Here is a 20,806-nt window from a genome sequence, read left to right as displayed (position 1 = left end):
GCAAGTTCATCAATGTTGTGTTTAGAATAATTAACGATTGAAAGAAAAAACTGAAAGATAAAAAAAAAATGAGAGAAAAGGTTGAGAAATTCTAGATGTTGTTTTTTCGCACCAAGAAGAAATAATTCTAAGTAATAATATGTCAAAAACTATTTTAAAAACAACAAATAGATGCACAATCAATCCATGTCGAAAAGGAAAGAAAATTCTAAAATAACTAATTAAAGAAATAAAGATAGGAAATTCAGATATTAAAAAAATATCCAGAAAAAATAAGTAAAGTTAAAAAAATATATACTTTCTAAGCCTAATTTGAGGTATAACTTATTATTGTGAGTTGACTATACTTGTTTTAATTAGAAAGATTGTTTGATCATGTGCAGATTTTTCCTTAAATTTAAATTTTTTTTATCTTATTTATAAAGATGTATGCCATACGTATCGCAAATTTGGTATCCAATATATTCATGATAATATATATGTATGTATGTATGTATTGTCATGAATGACAACATAAATTGAAAAGATTTGCTTATAGAAATGAACAACTTTCTATATTTATTAACTTAAATTAACTAATGATTAATACATGTAAAATATTATTTTTAATAGATTCATAACTCTTAAATGTTTAAAAAATTATTTTTTTAGAGATAAAAAAATATAATGATATTTTAAAGAGATGGATTCTAAAAAAATATATATACACTAAAAAATATTAAGAATAAAGAGATTGAAAAATTTGCGCTCGAAAGATTCATTAGATATTTATAGTCCACGAACCTTGTTATTTTGTGAAGACGGGAGGTTGAACTGTTGAAGAGTTATCTCATTCTTGTAATATTTTGAGTTCTATTATACTCAAAATAATATGCATTGAATCAATATAAAATATTGATGGACCCAAGTAAGGTTCTATAAAAAATTTCATAGTGTTGGGCAAGGGTGAGCTATAAGATCTCGTTAGGGGTGAAAAATTATTTCAAGCACGTTGCGTAAACCAAAACATATTAGGCTCGAGCATAATAATTCAAGCCCACAAAAGTGTTAGGATGTACACCTACCACCAAGCATGACAACACGCTCGATATGGAGCCGGGCTATGACGCCCGACCACTACACCCTAAGCTTAGGTTGTTTCGTGGGCTCATCCCTCTCAATAACATGCTTGGCTCATGTTTTTTTTTTTTGGAGGGAGTGTTTAAGCATATAAGATTTGAGTTTATCAAAAGTTATTCTGGAATATGTAATTTTTTGTCGTATTTTCAAAACAAATTATGAATACGAAAAGTAATCAGCAACAATCATAGTCAATATATTTGGATCAAAAGTTATCCTGGAATATGTAACTTTCTGTCGCATTTTCCAAACAAATTATGTATACGAGGAGTAATCAGCAACAATTGTAGTCATTATATTTGGATCATAGAATTTCCAATCAGTAAAAAAGACAACCGATGCATGTTGGTTTTGGTTAGGCTTTTTTATCCCATATTTCTAGAGTGATTTCATAGTTATTAATTACGTGTATTTGTTATTGTGGTGTATTGTTTTTAGTTTTAAAATTGTATTAAAATAAATTTTTAAAAAATATTTTTAATATTTTATTTTAGAACATTAAAATTATCAAAAAAACACTAAATAAAATATAAATTTGATATATCCTTTTTTTTCATGCAACGTAAATTCACAAGTATAATTTCAGATTGGATAGATCCTTTTTTTTTCTTGGAAGAGTGGGATATATCTGTTTTAAACGTGAGAAATGATCACTTTCACCAGGTAGAGGTGACAAGATAAATTTAAAGCACCTCATTTCAAGAAATTGTATTGGCTCCTCAACTTTTATACTTATAATTTTTTTACTTTTATGAAATGGCCCCCCAAAATTAAAATTATGTGTTTTGGCTCCTCAACTTTATCAATTATTCTTCGTTCTAACAAAATTACAGTTTTTATTTCGAGTTACTAATGCATACATGTAGATGAGAAAAATCATTTATAATACTCTCAAGAAGTGAATAATCGGTCGGGAGTTCTCTTCTTCTCTTTTTTTTTTTTTTTTTTCATTTTATGGAGTTTCTTTTGTCCATAAGTGTGAAATTCTTTCAACTAGGTGAGAAAACCATTTTTAATTTTTAATTTTTTTTAAGCTGATCAATGACTGCCAAGTAATTTTATAGTAATATTCTATTAATTAGTCTACTAAACTTATTTTAAATAAAAAGATGAACATTAAAAAAAAAGTCCAAGTGGATATATATTTATTATTTTTGGTGAGTCCTATATTTGATTCTCTCTTTTTTACTGGTGTTTTTGTTTTTCAGAGTAAGCTCAGTAAAATAACCGCTAGATATCACTAGTTATTCCATGAATGATACCTATATAAATTTTTGATCCCCAACCCTCTTTCTTCCTTTCTTCCGCCTTGTTTTTCAAGATAAAACTTAATTTGGTCCCTAAATTATATATTTATTAGCAATCTTTTCTAAATCTAAAAATCTTATCTATTAGTCCTGAAATTTCATCATGTTTCCCAACTGAATCCTCTTTTTTTTTAAATTTATATTAGTATTTTTTTTTTTATCTAATGTACATATTTCATGCAATAAATCTTTTTCAAATCTATAAACCGTATCAATTAGTCGCAAAATTTCCTCATATTTTTGTTGAAGGCAAGAAAAATCAAAGGAGGTTTCGGCAAATTTTTTCAATATCCATACAAGCCATTTTCGTTGGGTTACCATCCATTTTCCCAAGTAAAATTGGTCAAAATTTTCTAATTATAGAGTGAAAGTGTTGTTTTCGTATCAAATTACTAGAGGCAAAGTATAATTTTGCAAACTATGAAAGAAAATTGCTATTAAGGTATCATACTACAGAATACAAACGTAATTTTTCAAACCATGAAATCAAATATAATTCATGGAATGTTAAATGTAATTTTCCCATATTAAAATGAAGACAAATGAGACTCAAACCTTACTATGCAAGAGCTTCAATAATCTACTATTAAATCAATCTCAAATTAAAATGTTGATGGGATAAAATAATTATTGACAAAAAAATATTTATTTACTAGACGAATCAACATTATTGGGTTATCATTAAACTAGAAAAAAATATTCAAAAATTAAAGATATTACAAAACTTCATTTTGCATCTAAAATGTCTGTAAAATTCTAAATTTTTCTTACCATAACAATAATTTAAAAAATAACAAAGACATTTTGATATAAAGAGATTTATGTTAACATAAGATTTTTATAATAAAATAAATGGTAGGAAGGAGACCTAAAGCACGTACGATTTCTTTGTCCACGGTAAAGTAAATTGTAGGATACCGAAAAAAGGTTGTTATTGGTGTTTGACAAGTGCTATTTTTTAAATTTTCTTCTCTAACTTTATTTTTTATATATATTTGTAAATTATTTTAATATATTAATATTAAAAAAAATTCTTTTAATAAATTTTTAAATAAAACGTACTTTAAAAAGTAACTTTACCCAACACCACAAACTAAAATGGCGAGCCAAGTGAGCGAAAAACAGAGTGGAAAAATTTGGAGGGACAGAGTGGAGTGGAGTCACGTGGGGACCTGTATGTTTCACGTGCAATTGCATGTGATGTTTGGCCACGTGTCAACACGTGGTACGATGTTTAGATTCGTGCGTGTTATTCTGTCTCTTCACAACCAGACACGCACTTTCCCTACAATCATTGGATACTCTCTATCCTTTCTTGATTCCATGCTTCCACCGGTCCACGAACGCTCCGATCAATGCGCTTGCAGTACACGCTCCACATTTGCTTCTCGTGCATAGAATATAACTTAGGTAGGAAATCCCAACTCAAATCTTTGTCACGCATGCAATCTCGTGATGTTTAAGTTATATTTAATGAAGAATAGATAATTGAAAAAAAAGGAATAATTCTTCAATGGATTTCATTTTTTTTTTGGTGGAATGAATTTGATTTTCTTCTCCATCTCTCTCTCTCTGAATAAACATTAATAATTATATTTTAAATATCATAAATTATTATAACTATACAATTAGAACTATATATCCAGAGAAAAAAAAACTATTACCAATCTCATATATTTAAGGTTAATGTAAAATTAAAAAATACAGTTGAAGCAGTTTAAGATGTGTTTGGCATTATAATATAATGTATTTTCTAAAAGTATTTTTTTAAATACATTAAAAATAATTTTTATATTCTTTTTGTATTTCTAACAACAACATATATCAAAATCATTAAAAAAAATTAATATAATATTTTTTTATATTTTTTAAAAAACACCCGAGAACACAAGCTACTACATATACTCTGTGCTTATTAGATTTGCATCAACATTTCAAAAGCTCTTAAGATTCTCTCCATTATTATTCAAAATACCGACAAGAGGAAATTAATTGTAAGCCAGGAGATTCCCTTCTTTTTTTTCTAGCCAGCCATGATATTGGTGATGGGCATGCCAAGATACGAATTCCACGTGCTAAAGAAATGATCAAGATACATGCAATAACACGACTGAACATTTTCATTTTTTTTTTTTGGTCACAGTTCAATGTCATATGTGCTGACAAGAAATCATCAATCTAGTCTGAGTTCTTGGCTAAATAATAAGAACATATTTTCTCACGAATTTCTTGGTCTCGGTACATGTGTATATATATATAAACCGCTCCAAATATATTCAGAAACAATATTTGTCCACTCACACCTCATGGGATCTGAGAAAATTTGATTGATTTAAACATTTTTTTTATAGTAATCCGATTATCTTGACAAGAACAACCCTAAAAAAACAAAAAAAAAACAACGCTAGTGATACAATAACCTAACAATCAAGTCTTTTTTCTATCGATATCAGATTGGATCGGACAATGATTAGAGTTATGACGACAAGTCGCTGGATATATACAAGAATGGATAGGTGGAATGCCTCAAGTGGAGCATGGGACTTGGCACAATGATTTGAGGACGAGGAGAAGTTTGTCGGTTGATGATTGAGGTTCAAGCACTCCTCCCCCACGCACGTGTGTGTGAGTGTGCTAGCTGTCCCACGTGTTCTCCTCCCATATGCGGATTCCATGCACATTAAATTATTAATTAATAAATCCAGCATCAGGCACCCAGCCGACAATCCCCCGTCGTCATCATGGCTCTCTTCCATATTCTCTCCTGGTGTGGTCCGTATTAGGATTATGGGGTTTCTTGCAACGATTTCTCACGTGACTCCTGGCCCGAACCTTTTTCAAAGATGCACGCAACTAGCTAATTTAATTCTGAGGGAACTTTAAGAGTCATCCCCAACTATATAAATAGACTCAGTTTTGCTACCGAATACCTTTTTTCTTTCAATATTGCCCCTCGTCACTGAATCTTTTCATCCATATTCAATCACGAATTCTATCCAAATCCTACCTGTTTATTGATTCAAAGTCATTTATTCATCTTCAAACCCCCTATGCACCAACAAAAACAACATTCTTTCGTTGGAAAATAATCATTTTTTGTATTAAGATGTTCCAATAAAGGTCCTAATTGAGAAAAGAAAGACTGTTGAGGACGAGATAGATATGTTAATTCAATAGTGCAAGGCAAATTTTATGCTAGTCCTTGAATTTTAAAAACTAAAAAGCAATATTCAACAAGCATGCTGGTGGTAAAACTTTAAGGATATAGTTGTGCTTAAGCAAATACATTATCGAATTTATTTCAAGATAGAAGGTTTAATAAGTTGGGTTTCTGTTCATTTAGATATTTTTCCACTCGGCATTCTATCAATGTCCATGATTGGTATTTCCCATCAAATCTTATTCAAAATGATGCTGTTTTAATGCATTGAGAATATTGATAAAAGATCCAATCGAGAAATGTTTAAATAGCGGGGATTTAATTGATAATTGTTTTTTGTTAAAGGATGAAAACGAGACTTGGTTAATTTGCGAGGGACAGAGTTGATGTTTCCTTTTCCATTAATCATAGATCAGGATAAAACATGGTCACATCAATGATAACGGCATTGCTGAATGCCTGTGGCTAGGTGTCCTCCTCCGTTATCGTCATAATAACTACAGGCACCATACGTGGAAAAGGCATCCAAGTTGTGAGATGCCAAGTAGGGGGGGACCATGTACACTAGTTGCAGCTCGGAAAGCAAGCTCTTTATTTTCCCCTTCTTTTTTGTAGAACGAAAAGATTCAGTGTTGCATGCAAGTGTTTGACCATATCTGTAAAAATAAAAGGAACAACTTTAAAAATGAAAAAAATAAATAAAACAAATACAAGAGAGAAAAGTAAACGAAGATAAAGCTCGAAAAAAGAAACATCAAATTATACCCACTTTGAGAAAGTCAAATCAACAAGATTGAGATACATCATGATAAAATATCTATGATATCCAAGAACGAGGGGGAGCTCTCCCCCATATCATATCATAACCATGAGTGTTGTGTAGACGTTGAAAATAAATATTTTTAAAAATTATTTTTTTAATATATTAAAAAAATACTTTAAAAAATAACCACCGTCACAATTTACATCACAGTTTAAAGCAATATCTAAATAAATTAGTTTCTTAGTGTTTTGTTTTGCATCTAATCATGATTAATGGATTTTAGGTTTTTTAAGAGAATAAAAATTAATTTTACAATTTTTGTTTGAAAAAAAACAATTTTAATGCTTGTCTGGTTTAGACATGACTATATATTATAAAAAAACAAGAATTAATTTCATCATTTTTTTCCTGTGCATAGAATATAAACAAGATCATGAATAAATGCTGGGAATTGAACCTACGGTAACAAGTGACCACTTTAGAATTTGGTTGCCTGTGATCCATTGATTTTGGATTTGGAATTCTGAAAGGGATGGATGCAAGTAGAGCCTAAAGACGAGCCGATGTAGAGTGGGGACGAGGGCGGGAGTGAAATCACGTGAGAAGATGAGAATAAATGAGGGGGCAGTGTCAGAGTTCACGTGGGTCATGCATATGATTCTTGCTTACGTCCCACTACTTTTGGACACGTGGTCCCAAACCCACATTTTGAATAAGGCCACGCGTGTCATCCTGTTCCTTTCTTACCAGACACTCGGTCTAGTCCAATCATATGACACTCTCGATAGTACCAAAACTACCCCCATGCTTCAAGCATGAATGATCGTGGGGAGTGATAGGCTATTTATAGCAATTTTGGTATTTGGTATGATTACGATCAATTCTATGCACGTAGGAGAAGAAGAATGCTGTGATTGGTTCCGTGAAGAGCAACAATGGAGTTGCCTCATGTATTCGTGTACGGTGGAGAACAATTCATTTATACCGAGAGATCGTTTTATTTTCTATTTTTATTAAAAAAACGCATAAATTAATTTTTTTAGTTGACAATCGAGTCGACTCATGTATTCTATTTTTAGTTTAATGATTGTTATAAAAGTTATTTTTTTTATTTTAAATTAATTTTAATACACTAATTAACGGAATACAGATACATACGATTACCATTAAACACAACAACAAAAGAGTTGAAAGATCCTTAAAAACATGTCGACTCACCTCGTGATCATGGCCAATGGCCAACCAGCACGATGATTGCCTTCTCCAAAAATAAAATAAAAAATAAAAAAATCTAACACGCCATTGCTGAAGTGATGACTGATATTTTCTTCTGGTATTTTATGTTACTTTTGTCACGTCAAATCCTTTCACTTTCTCTTCCAGTCCTCCTTTTATGTTTCTCTCTTGGAACGTCAAAATCCGCATAGATAATTGATTGTTTGATTAATAATAAAATTGGTAACAAAATCATCAGTAGCTTTTAATTAATAATTAACTAGGTATAAATTATATATAAATAACTCACCTAACAATTTAAATTATTAAATTAAGATAATTCCTTAAACTCACGTATTATAAGCTTAAAATTCAACTTATATCTTATATGGTGAAAAGCAGCGAAGATTGACCCAGATCTTGTTGATTGAAAACTTCCGGATGGATTTCTGCAGCAAATGCCAATGCATCGCAGGCTCCCAACACATGCCGAGGGAGCTAGTAAAGCAGAAACACCAGGGCGAGTGCCTCCTTGATCCTCAGTAATGGATCATCTCCGACATCCCCCATGATGCGTATCTCATCACTATATTTGGCTGTCCCCCATGTGCTCTGCACCCGAGAACTCTCCTCGTATTATTAAGCTCTAAACATCATGCAGCGGAATCTTTAATCATAACTGCTATATATCCCTGCAAAACATAGAAATAAAACTTTAATTCCACAATATTACTTCTTCGCACTTGACCATCTACAGGCATGGCTACTGCTTTGTTTAATTTGGGCTGTTCATCAGTACCCATACACATTAATGCATTTTATTGGGGCGTATGCATCATATAAACACCCATACGAAACTTGTAACTTGCGCTGCCGTTCAAGGTCCAACTCGGTTATCATTAGGTCAACTTGCATGTCATCGGTTAATCCAGGTTTATTTTTTTTATTTAAAACAATACCCGCTAGGTCATTTGAGTTAGGCCGAGAAATATCAAAATAGTTCAAATTAGAACCTCACCCAAGTCAAGATCGGGTTGTGAATTTATTACCGAGTTAACTCACAAAGTTGATATATAGTAGTTTGATAAGGATGTATGGAACCATGTGAAAACCCTATCATCATCGGTTCGTTTATGCGGGCAACCTCTCAGGTGCCTGGTATAAATTATCACAGGTCGCAGAGGAATCCAATAAAGGACATCAAAATCCAGAGGAATTATTCTTTCTTTTCTAATGTGCGCTTGACAGAGATATATGAGAGAGATTAGTTGTGACTCAGTGATGGCACGAGCGGGCTACTACAGCAAGAATCTAAACTATAGTATATATCAACTGAGCTTATGGTATAATGTTCGTGTGCATGGTTGACCATGATTACAGTCGTGGAGCATTGTAACCTAAGTATGAGAATTTGTGTCGATGGACCACCTTGTTTTGAATCTGTCAATGGTCAAAAGATTGAAAGCAAAAAAAAAAAAAAGCACAGGAGCACGTTATTAATGTCTAGGGCATGTGTATGTGCTTTGCTACGTGAGAGATTTTATGTACTCATGCTCTAATTACTGAATACAAAGAAACACAAGAGATAGAATTAAAAAATGATATTTTAACGAAAGAGAGGGTTCAACTTGAGCACATGAATTTCTTCAATTTTTTAATTTCAATTTCAACACTCCATTCAAGGATTTCTGAAACTAATTTATTATATTAATCCTTGGGATTTTGCTAGATATATAGATTTTTTTAAAAAAGATTTAGCAAGGTATTGATTTAAGAACATATCATATAACAAATAATTTTTAAAAAAAATTAAAAATTAAAAAAACTTATCTAATTCAATGTATATACCTTAATACATCGTTTATTTCAAGCATATAATCTAAACTAGATCAGTTAGAATTTATATATTTTTGTCAACGTGTTATTTGTTCTTTTATTTTCCATGGGGATTAAAATTATAAATTGTCAAGACAGTGATATAAATCAGGTTAATTTCAAGGACATCCATGATTAATTTTGATTGTCTTGAGAGAAAAGAAGGGCAACATTTGCTACTTGGAAATGACCACCCAACATAAGGAAGCACTCAAATGATGAAATTGGGGTCCAAGCTTTGACCCAATTCCTTTGAGGGCTTGAAATAAGTTTGTTCCTTAATTTAGTAGAACTGAGTCCATAGTAACTTGGGCTTAGCCCACCCAGAAGTCTCGTTATTTAATTTTTTTTTTTTATGATATTAGTGTTAAAAAGGTTTTGATGCTGCAAGACGAAGACCTCAAGGAAGGTCGGCGATGGTGGAATTGGTCCCTCTGCTTCGACTTTGGTGTCACATTTGTCTTTTTACTATTTATTTTCTTAACGTCTATTTGGTACAAATACAGCCCTTTCACTGTTCGATTGTACTCTAATTTTCTCAGAACTAATGAGAAACGGTTTGCACACACACACATGTATGTATGTAATGCATGTCATTCGAACACAGCCACGCCCGTGACTATTCAACATGATTTTTCTAAAATAAAATCCCAGAATATTAATGTAAATTCAATAAATTTATTTGCTGATAGAGTATTAATCCCTTTATGTCATTTTGTCTATTTTCGTGATTATAACTAAAACTCTTCCATCAATTAATACAATCAAAATTTTATAAGTAAATCATCTAGTAGGTGATCCAGTGATAAAAATTTGGGATTAAGGGGTTTGCTCTTCCTGTGATCTCAGGTTCGAGTCCTGTGGTTACTAATATGATAGTCACTGGAGGCTTACATGGTCGTTAACTTCAAGGCTTATGAAATTAATCGAGGTGCGCGCACACTGACACACCTATGTTAATAATAATAAAAAAAAATTACAAGTCTAGTCTGGCGTGCTTAAATTTTTTTTTTTAAAAGAAAATATTATATGTCTAAGATAGATAATGTATGGTTTTCCGGCCAATTTTGATAATTGAAAAATCAAGGCATAATTTTTTTGAAAATCCAAACCCATATTTTAACCTTCTTCTTTTGTTTTACCTAAAAACACATGTTATCTAAAAAACTTCTATAGCCTTATTTCTAACCCAAAAATATATCTAGTTAGCTCAAAATCAAAATATTTTTCAAATTCCGAACTACTTTTTTCAAGACAATTGAAGCACCAAACCGCCTCAATCAAACTATTTTTCAAGAATTCAATGACACCAGCATCAACATTTTTTTTTTTTTTTAAATATGACCGGCCAAAACTTTCCTCTTTCCTCTCCTCTCTCTCTCCTTTCTCAACTTTTATGTAATAGAAATGAACTTTGTTGATCGAATTGTAAAGCTTAGAAAACTACAGGGACCTAATGAAGCAAAAGAAACCTTATAATGAATAGTGAAATGTTTGAGTGTCAATTTCATGGCTCCTTGGCCCATGAACATTCATCCCATGGCCCCAACATTATTTGAGAATTTGTTGGATTGAAGGCCCAGAAACCTGCCCCCTGTAGATTCTTAACGTTAATTTTGCAATGTTATCTGTCCCGAGAGCGAGTTATCACTGATTGTATTTGATAAACACTCGGTTCTGTTCTTTCCACTTCTTTCTAGATCCAAGAGCATGCATCTGCCTTTATTCCTTGGCCTTGAGATTAAAGGCATACCCATTTGTTTCAACTTTCAAAACAAGTGATTTAGCATCAAACAGCGAGACGCAGGCATCATGGCTTCGTTATTGCAACCTCCATTCGGCTATTCTCCATTGCTCAACCAGTTTAATGCAATGCCAACGCAATTGATCAAGTTAGCAGAACTCTTCTCATGGTGCTCTTCTTCGTAATGTGAGAGCAGCTCAGAAGATAAATGGTATTACAAAAGTCTCACCAAATTAATAATAAAGGCAAAAGGTTAGTTTGTTCATTGAGCACTAGCATCCCAAAACCCAATACACCATTCACGCAACAGAATGAATAGATATCCACCTACATGGCTCATGTTCGTGCCCCATCAATGAAGCACCAAGGGTACAAGGCCCGGTTATACAGCTGCCAGGAACTTTAACAAATGTGGAGACGAGAGAGCCTGACAAAGATCTTGGCCATTCCAGCTTCATCATATCTGCAACCTGAAAATACACCTTATCATGTTAAATTATATATAGATTCCTTGAATTGTATTCGAGGTTGGCACAACTAATATTCCAGCCACTAGACAGAGCAAGAAATCAACAAGTATCAACAAATTTATCCTTCAAAGCATATCTCAAAGCTTTTATAATATAGTATCGATTCTCCCTCAATTGCACAATAATGGGGAGTGGAAATTCAGCAAGTATACTAGCCAGCTCTCTAGCAAACTATGATATACGACAGAAAACTTCACAACCAAACAAGGAGAGAAGAATTGAAAACATTTTGAGACAGGAGCACTTACTGTTGAGTGCCAGCTTGTTGAACCAACTGAGAATATATGTATTCATCTACCCTCTGTTTTGCTAGCGCCACCTGTAATGCATCCAGCAGTTTCAATAAAAAGAAAACCTTGGAAAATACAACTTAGATGACTGGCTCTTTTGATACATAAGATTACGTTACAAAAACACGAGGACAATAAGCAAAGCCCATAAAATAGTTGTTTTTTATATGTTACAATGATGAACTTTTTTGAGTTTTTCTTATTTGTTGTGGAAAATTGATGGTTGATAGTAGGAATACCTGCTGAGAACTACCAGCTAGTTGTATATGCCTATGTTTTTGCGCACCTTTCCCACCATGAACCTGCATAAGAGAAAACCAAAGAGAAGAATACTCACTCGTCCTCACCAAGTTGTATATCGCAATGTTTTTGTCAAGCTAGGCAGCTAGTGAAACAGGTAATTTATGAAATCAATAAACCCAGAACTGATAAAAGATTTAAATATTTGCATTCTCAACCAGAAATCAGTAAGAGATTGGGAATTGGATATCACAGATAAAGATTTGGACATCTGCTGACCTTGATTACTGCTCCAGACTCCACTCTGATCCTTGATATATTAGAACCACTTCTTCCTATCAAGCCACCCATCATTGTCTCCGGGACCATCATCTCCATGGTTACATAATCAGCTGCAAGATTGGTTGTCCTAAAGATGATGTGGTTATAACACAAAAATATTAACATTTGAAAAACAGTCGGCAGGTATAATTTTTTTTTTCCTTCTATAAACACAACAATGAAATCACCTGCAGCTTGGGGCGCATATTGTTGAAATGGAACTGCGCTATAGTTGTACGATGGACTGATAGAAATTACTTGTTTAGGTGGGTTCTCCCTAAACCACATAAACTCAAAGCATTATTTAACTTTAAAAATATATTTTCCCAAGACAATACAACAAACAAGACTGAAACACCAAATAACATCAACCAACATAGCATTCAAAACCTGAGTTGACAACCAATCTCCTCCAGAGCTTTTAGCACTACAGGTACATCTCCTGATATCTGTATTTAACAAAAAATTTCAGTCACCCATTATTCTTTCTATCCGGTTTCAGCTAGTTATCCATTTCACAATTGATGAAAATGAAATCAACTAAAGCAACCTTAAAATTCTCAATATTATACCAAGTTAAACAAATTTTCAGTAAAAAAAAAAAAGGCTAGCAAGGCAATTATTTTATACTCATGAAACAGCTAACAACGAGCTAAATCAAATAAAGAAGCATCAAAACCCCATCTTAATCTTAAAAAGCAAGTTCATTAAAACCATTACAACAAGCCAACCTGCACAACACGATCAGATTCATAAGCAGAAGCACAGAGAGGCAACTGATTCGGCGCAAGAACAGTGATCATTGCACCTGATGAGTTCCTCAATTTCACTATATTTTGACCAGACATTCCTATCAAAGAACCAGCTTGAGACCCAGCTATTAATAATCTTATCGTATTTGCAGCCACATGCCCTGCATTGACTAGTTTCCCTATCTCCACGCCGCCGCCGGCACTGCTACCTCCATCATCTTCATTCAAAATCAACTCTGCTATTCGCTGCAACGCATTCTCCGCGTCAGTTGCCCCATTCTCATTTTCCTTCGAGCTTATAATTATCACACGCTCTTCATGTCTCTACACAACATTAAAAAAACAAAAAATAAAAAAACTTTCGATAGTCAATCATTTGAATTTAAGTACAAAACCCTAATTTTCATTAAAATTGGGGGAATGGATTTTATTACTGACGGCGACGGCGTCGGCGATTTTGATCGTGGCTTTGGTATCTTCTCGAATCTTCTGGATACGATGGCCTTGTTTGCCGATTACTTTTCCGATCTTTCCCGACGGGACCACGATCCTGAATATAACATCTGCTCTAGCTTGCCGTTTTGCGGCGGATGTTTCACCACCGTCAAAATCGTCACGCCGGCGCTTGGCTGTCACCGGGAGGGCGTTTAACTTAGGCAATTCAGTGCCTGGCGGCGAGGGATTTAACTGTAATTCCCATGGTTGCGCCATCAAAGAACGTTAGTCCTTGTTTGGAGAGAGAAACAAATAGACAAAAGACCGGAGGCTGCCATCAATAAATAATAGGAAAAACTTCAAATGTAACCCCTGATATTTTACTATATTGATAATTAAATTTTAAATCTTTTGATTTTATCAATACCATCCAATAATCCATATTTTATAATGCTTTCCTTCTTCTTCTTTTTTTTTTACGGTGATTAGTTTGTTTTGTGTAAAATATTTTATATTTAAAATATTTTTTAATAATAAAAATGAAGGAGAAGATGGTGATAAAATAATGATGAGATGATAATAGTTAAAGAGAAGAAAATGATGATAGTGAGATGAAGAAGAATATTAAAATAATTTGATATGTAATTGGAATATTAATATTTTATGAATCAAAAATACTTTTTAATAAATGAATTAAATTTGAATGTTGATTATAAAATATTTTTTATTAATCAGTTTTTTTTGTAAAATATTTTGCAATAAAATATATTTGAAAATAAACATAAAAAAATCCAGAAAATATTTTATGCAAAACAAACGGATAATGACAAATAAAAAAATCATTCAATTTATATATTTCCATTTAAAGCATAAAAATAACCCCCAATCTATTTTAAAATTTAATTTTAGAACATTAAATTATAATAATTTTATTTTTTTAAAATCTTCATTATCTCATATAAAAAATTGTTATAATGATTTGATATTATAATTATTTTTTTAGATAGATTGGAGTTTATTTGATATTTAAATAAAGATACTGAAAGATGATATGCATAGTGGACGGGTGCAATTGTTTAATTGTCTAAAATTGATAGACTTAAGAGATTTGAAACTTAATTGATAACAAGGAAATATATTAGGAGCTAAAATGGGGTTTATCCTGAATAATAAGGACGCATAAAACTATTAAAATCACAATTATACCCTTTATATAAAACTAAACCCGAACTCTTTCAAGCGAATAAACATAAAGCCCTGAAAAATCAGAGCAAAAACCCTAATATGTGGAAGATGCCAATACCAATTTCAATCTATACAACATTTTGCCGCCATTTTAGCAGCTCTCTACCAAAACGTCCAATATTTACGAGTGTGCCATGGAAGTACAAGAATCAAGCAATCAAACTAGCCCAGCAAGCTTTAACAGATTATCTACACTCAACAAGGTCACTACCATACAGTTATGCAGATCAAATAAGCAAGAATTCTCTTGTTTCTCTCTCAAATCTCGTCTCCAACATTCATTTCACTTCACCAACATTCGCTACTTCACTTCAGAAATATCTCAGGTACCATCCCATTAATGAATTAGAGTTTTTTTATGAAAGTATTGGAATTGATTATGATGAGGTTAGTGGGTTTTTGTCTAATGACAAGTTTTTTATTTCTGAAGAGGGGAGTGCTATAAATGTTTCTTGTGTGCTTTGTGATTTTGGGTTTCCCTGGAATAAGTTGGGGATGTTGTATAAAGAGGAGAAACGTGTTTTCAGTATGAGTGAAGAGGAGGTGAAGTCCAGGCTTTGTGGGCTTAAGGGTTTTAGGTTTAGCACTACGTCGGTGATTGGTATTTCCTTGGCGTTTCCTTTTGTGTTGAGAGGTGAATTGAGTGGCGAGATTGGTGCTTTGTTTGATGATCTGAAAAGGGTTTTTGTGGATTTTGATTTGGAGAGTTGTGTTGAAGGAAATGTGGATGCTTGGTATGAGGTTTGTAGGAAAATTCGGGTGTTTTATGATTTGGGTTGTGAGAAAGGGAAAGTAGGGGAGTTGATGGGGAAGAGTAAAAGAATTTTTGTTGATTACCCAGTAGAGGTTTTGGTTCAAAAGGCGGAGTTTTTTTGTAAATTTGGTGTTAGAAAGGAGGATGTTGGTTTGTTATTACTAACGAAGCCAGGAATTTTGGATTTTCAGTTGGAAGGGCAGGTGATTTCAGTTAAGGGGTTGTTGAAGCATTTTGGGTTGAGTGCTGAAGAATTGAAATCTGTTGCTCAAAATTATGGCCATGTGTTTGGCAGAAATAAAATGGCCAATTTGCCTCATGTGATGAGAGCTATGGAGTTACATGAATGGTTTTTCAATAAAATTAAGGATGGAAATCATCAGTTGCTTGCTAGTTATGTCATGAGTGATCCTGATGAAGATTTGGATGAAAAATATAGAGATAGCTTGGAAAGGATCCAATGTACAAGAACGCCCATGCATACAATGAATAAGTTGGAGTTCTTGCATGCAATCGGGTTTGGAGAGAATGCTTTAACTATTAAGGTATTAACTGACTTGCATGGTACTAGTAGTGAATTACAAGAACGAGTTGATTGCCTTCTTCGTTATGGGATTGTATTCTCGAAGCTTTGCTCAATGATTAGAATGATGCCAAAGATCCTTAGCCAAAAACCTGAGATACTGCAGCAGAAATTAAACTACCTTTGTGAGGACATGAAATCCTCCTTGCAGTACCTTGATATTTTTCCTTCATTTTTGTGTTTTAACCTGGAGAATCGGATTAAACCAAGACATAGATTTCATATGTGGCTCACAGAAAGGGGTTTCTGTAAGCAGGAGTACTCCATTGCAAGCATTGTTGCAACCAGTGACAAGAGTTTTGTAGCTCGCTTACATGTAATTCACCCAGATGCTCCAAAACTTTGGGTTGATTTTTCTCATTCAAAAGCCCACTGAAAGATGGAGAACAGTAAAACATGGTGATTCGGTGTGATGATCTTCTTGGCAGGTAGATACTTCTGATAAACAGTGTTTTGAGTTTTTTCATTCATGTATTAGATGGATGTGTCATATCCGTTAATATCTTGCTGACTTGCCCGGGGACACCTGCATCTCTCATTTTCCTCGGTCTCTGGTTCTAGCCTTTATGTAGTAATGAATTCAGCAGCGTTGATTTGATCTTCCTGGGTGCGGCCTTGAGAAAATTCCAACAAATTTTGCGCATCATTTGGAAACAACCGGGGTTTGTTCCATGTTAAGTAAGTTATCTTTTTTGACATCTAGAAAGTATTCATTATATTTGGCAATTCTGCGATCAATAATAGTACTATTGTCTCCAGATACACGACTTTTAATTTCTTTAAGGAAAAGATTTTGCAAACATAGTTCTTGTGTGCGCGTTGACATCTCCTGCATATTAATATGCATGTATTGCCATAAAAAAGAGATACCTTGGTCTGACTTTGTTTTACATGTATTGGCGGTTAATCATAAATATTCATGACTCTCAGACATTTGAACATCCCATGGAAAATTGTGCTGAAAAAATTCTTCTCATAGTGTTTAGATGAAGTGATTTTTTTTCAAGTAACCTCCAACTTATTGTCTGGGCATGCATTGTTGCAAACTGTTGCATTGATCTTTGCATATGGACATGCGGAAATTTTTTTTTAAAACCTTGTCGAATTGGGGAAAGAAACCCTTGACAATTTCAACCTTCAATCCAGTTTTGAAGATTGGGAGAATTGAGTTGGGAGGGCTAGGTTTGTTCACGAGCATTCCACATTTTTTCTTGGTGTAACCTTAGATGTTTGCTTGCTTGCTTCTATCTTATTGTCTGGGCATATATTGCTTCCTTTTTTCTTCTTGTTACTCTTAGATGTTTGCTTGTAATGACTGATTGGTCGACAGATGACCATGGCTGTTGCATATTTTCATCCCTGTCAGCATATGGAGGGTGCATTGAAATTGAAGGCAGAAGTCCCAGGGATGTGGACGACTCGTGGACAATCTCACTTCTCATGAAACTTGCACCTCCCCTTTCTCCTCTCCAAATAAAGTGGACATGGAAGCTGGAGAAAGCTGATGGCCAGGCTGCTGAACTCTGATGTTGGAAGTAGCAGTCACTATACCACAATTCTTTCTTACAAGACATTACAAAGACACTGCTTGTCTATGATAAGAAAATGATGTATGGGGATGTTTATTCTCACGCAGTTTTTGTTTCTAATGGCGAGCTCTAAGATATTTAGGGGAGTAATTATCTACTCTACTAAAAAGGAACTGGATTCCTTCACCGTTCATATTTTTTTTTTCCTTCTTTTTTTTTTACACTCTTATCTTTCAATTTTTTTTCTTTGTGAAACTCCAGCAACTTCACTGTGTTTGTGTGTTAACAGTGAAGGAGCTACCCCATTGTTTCTTTCTTTTTTTTCAATTTTTTTAAAAATATTTTATGAATTTTAAATTGGTATTCATTATTTATTTTGTTTTCTATGAAATTATTGTAGTCATAGATTTTAGATTTTTTTTTGTTTTTATTTTTGTCCTTTATATTTTATTAATTTTAAATTGATCTTTATATTTTATTTTGGTTTTGTTTTATATAAAATTATCACAATCTCAAACAAATATTTTGAAATTTGATCAGTGTTTAATTTTACCGACATATATTTTTGTTATCATACTATTAAGTAAAAAATAAGTAAAAAAAAAGTTTTTAAACCTAACGGAGTTCAAAATCTGAATCATGAGTTTGGTAGGTTGAGTCATAAAGTCTGAGTTGATTTAATATGTCATCATTTCAATATTATAAAAAAAATATTATCTTAAATTTATTTATTTATTTGAAAAAAATCAAATCACTCATTTTACCAGTATTCTTAGTTATTTTTATACTTATCAAGTTAATTGGGTCATGTCAAACAGCTTTCACGTTAGTTAATTTTAAATTCAAGTTAAGCAAATAGTCGGATTGAGAGGTTTCAAAGTTTATCTGTTGAGTTGGGTTTTTTTTTTTAGTTTTAAGTCATCTTCTAGTATTTTTCTTTTGATTCAATTTTTTTTTTAATTACATCCTTTAATATTTGATTTATTTTGAATTGGCTTTATAATTTGTTTATATTTATTTTCTATGAGGTTATTGTAGTTTCAAACAAATGTTCTGGTTTTTTATTGGTACTTAATTTTACAAGTGTTTAATTTTGTTATTATATCATAAAGTAAAAAGTAGTTTTTTAAAAACAAAGAAAAAAAATCAAAGTTATTAAACATAGTGGAGTTTATAATATAGGTGTGATCGGTTAAGCCTTGAAGCCGGAGTCGATCTAATATGTTACTATTTTAATATTAAAATAAAAAAATCATCATGATTTTTTAAAAAAAACAAATTATATTTTTTACCGATTATTTGAGTTGTTTTGAATCTTTCAAGTTGACTGAAATATATCAAGGTAATTTTTTCACAATTTAATTTTAAACTTAAATTATATAAAGAGTTAGATTTTTTAGGTTAGATTTAACTACGATACAAAATAGTGCCTTAAATTGTTTTTCAAAAAAATTATGATCCAATCTGGACGTAGCGCGCCCCATAAACTATTTTGTTACTAATATACTGTAGCTCTATATAAGAATTGAAAAGGAAATTTTCTGGTTCTCAGATAAGTAAGAGATGTAAACAAAAGAATGTGAGAAAATAAAAGAAATATTTACAATCTAAATGATAATATTATTATTAGTTTTATTGGGTTTCGGATTTGATTTTTTTTTCCTTTCAAAATGAATTCAAAGAATAATTCATCGACGATCCAGAAAATAAAGAGATTCAGTATGAGCCTCGAAAAAATTAAAACTACTCGAGTGCATTTTTGGTCCTCTTATCTGGGCCTTATATTGAGCCCATAAACACCTCGTGTTCGTGGGCCCGTAAGCTTTGCTTTATAATAAAAAGTTAAGAATTTGTGATGCCGACTCACCTTTATAATATTTTAAAACAGAGATTGATAGGTGGTGGTTAGTGGTAATAATTTGAGATTAAGAGATTTATTTTTTTTGTAGTCTCAGGTTCGAGTCATGTAGTTGCTTATATGATGCTTATTGGAAGCTTACATGGTTGTTAACTTTAGAATCCGTGAGATTAATCAAGATACGCGCAAGCTGACCCAGACATCCATATTAAACTTAAAAAAACAGAGATAGGTATTGCATTGACGACGTCATAACAGGTGGGGTAAAATATAATCCAACAAAGAGTGGTAATAGTCATTTGGACTTGCTTTGTTTGACGCATTCGCATTTAAAACTTTTGGGTTTTATAGTTGAAAAAAAAGTAGATGGATGGCCGTTGATTTTGTATTCTAATAATATTAATTTATATTAATATTATTTTGATAAAAAAGCCAATAAGTTTTTGATTAAATTATAGGATAATTAAAGTTTTGACTAGTTCATATCCGGTTAATTTTATTTTTTATTTTTTTTAGTGTTTTATAACTTTTGATCTTTTATAATAAGATATTAGAGTTATTAATTTAATTTAAATGGAGGTGATTTAATTAAACTTATCCTAACGAACTTGATTTCATTAATTTTTAATGTTTATATGTAAAAATCACAAACTAATTGGAAAATATTTTATCAATTAAAAAAATGAAAGAAAAGGCCAAAAGAAATAAATTAGCATGTTGTTTCCATTAATGCCAAGGGTGTATCTACTCATTACAACATTTGACACTCTCTGCATGGTGTGATGAAGGTGTCTCGGTACAAGGATTTTAAAAAACAAATCAGCACAGTAGATGTAAAATTTTATCTGAACCGGATAAAAAAATCTGGTAAAATACCATAGTTTAATATTTCAAAAACATGAAATAATTAAATTTTAATTTTTTTCTTTAATTGATCAAGTTGGATCTTATTGTATTAATCAATTGATTGTTTTACACAAAAATCATAATTCTATGAAGATTTTCTTCTAAACATGTTTATAGATAAAAAATATACATCTCTTGTTTAACTTGTTTACTAAAAATTAGAATCCAATTAAAATATTA

General features: G+C 32.2%; 2 protein-coding genes across 7 annotated transcripts; one reads left to right on the top strand and one right to left on the bottom strand.

The window, feature by feature from the left end:
* Nucleotides 1-11,332: 11,332 nt before the first annotated feature.
* LOC18105040 (flowering locus K homology domain) lies at nt 11,333-14,082 on the bottom strand. Of its 3 annotated transcripts, none has more exons than XM_052447263.1 (8): nt 13,755-14,082; nt 13,296-13,640; nt 12,955-13,013; nt 12,753-12,841; nt 12,523-12,635; nt 12,243-12,305; nt 11,962-12,032; nt 11,333-11,665 (listed from the first exon to the last, which is right to left on the bottom strand). In XM_052447263.1, the coding sequence occupies exons 1-8, from the start codon at nt 14,025-14,027 to the stop codon at nt 11,641-11,643; spliced, it is 1,038 nt and encodes a 345-aa protein (XP_052303223.1). In that variant the 5' UTR covers nt 14,028-14,082; the 3' UTR covers nt 11,333-11,640. The 3 variants fall into 3 exon arrangements, with proteins under 3 accessions (XP_052303223.1, XP_024440167.1, XP_024440168.1); XM_024584399.2 differs by having other exon boundaries at nt 11,333-11,653; nt 13,755-14,080; XM_024584400.2 differs by lacking the exons at nt 11,333-11,665; nt 11,962-12,032 and having other exon boundaries at nt 12,247-12,388.
* Nucleotides 14,083-14,988: 906 nt separating this feature from the next.
* On the top strand, nt 14,989-18,081 carry LOC18105039 (transcription termination factor MTEF18, mitochondrial). Of its 4 annotated transcripts, none has more exons than XM_024584440.2 (3): nt 14,989-16,761; nt 16,895-17,011; nt 17,700-18,081. In XM_024584440.2, exon 1 carries the CDS (start codon nt 15,036-15,038, stop codon nt 16,707-16,709), a length of 1,674 nt encoding a protein of 557 aa, XP_024440208.1. In that variant the 5' UTR covers nt 14,989-15,035; the 3' UTR covers nt 16,710-16,761; nt 16,895-17,011; nt 17,700-18,081. The 4 variants fall into 4 exon arrangements, with proteins under 4 accessions (XP_024440208.1, XP_024440206.1, XP_024440207.1 ...); XM_024584438.2 differs by having other exon boundaries at nt 17,664-18,081; XM_024584439.2 differs by having other exon boundaries at nt 14,989-17,011.
* The last annotated feature ends 2,725 nt before the right edge of the window (nt 18,082-20,806 follow it).

This window comes from Populus trichocarpa, chromosome 14, assembly GCF_000002775.5.
Source record: "Populus trichocarpa isolate Nisqually-1 chromosome 14, P.trichocarpa_v4.1, whole genome shotgun sequence".
Taxonomy (NCBI): domain Eukaryota; kingdom Viridiplantae; phylum Streptophyta; class Magnoliopsida; order Malpighiales; family Salicaceae; genus Populus; species Populus trichocarpa.
The sequence above is the reverse complement of the archived record's forward strand: the minus strand, read 5'-3'. Positions and strand labels throughout refer to the sequence as shown.

Excerpts from the sequence above, each read along its gene's own strand:
- LOC18105040 (XM_052447263.1), bottom strand. The coding sequence starts at position 14,027 with ATGGCGCAACCATGGGAATTACAGTTAAATCCCTCGCCGCCAGGCACT. Across the intron at positions 13,014-13,295 it reads AATCTGATCGTGTTGTGCAG|ATATCAGGAGATGTACCTGT; the intron begins GTTGGCTTGTTG and ends TGTTAAATACAG. Across the intron at positions 12,033-12,242 it reads TAGCTGGTAGTTCTCAGCAG|GTGGCGCTAGCAAAACAGAG; the intron begins GTATTCCTACTA and ends GATGCATTACAG.
- LOC18105039 (XM_024584440.2), top strand. The coding sequence starts at position 15,036 with ATGTGGAAGATGCCAATACCAATTTCAATCTATACAACATTTTGCCGC.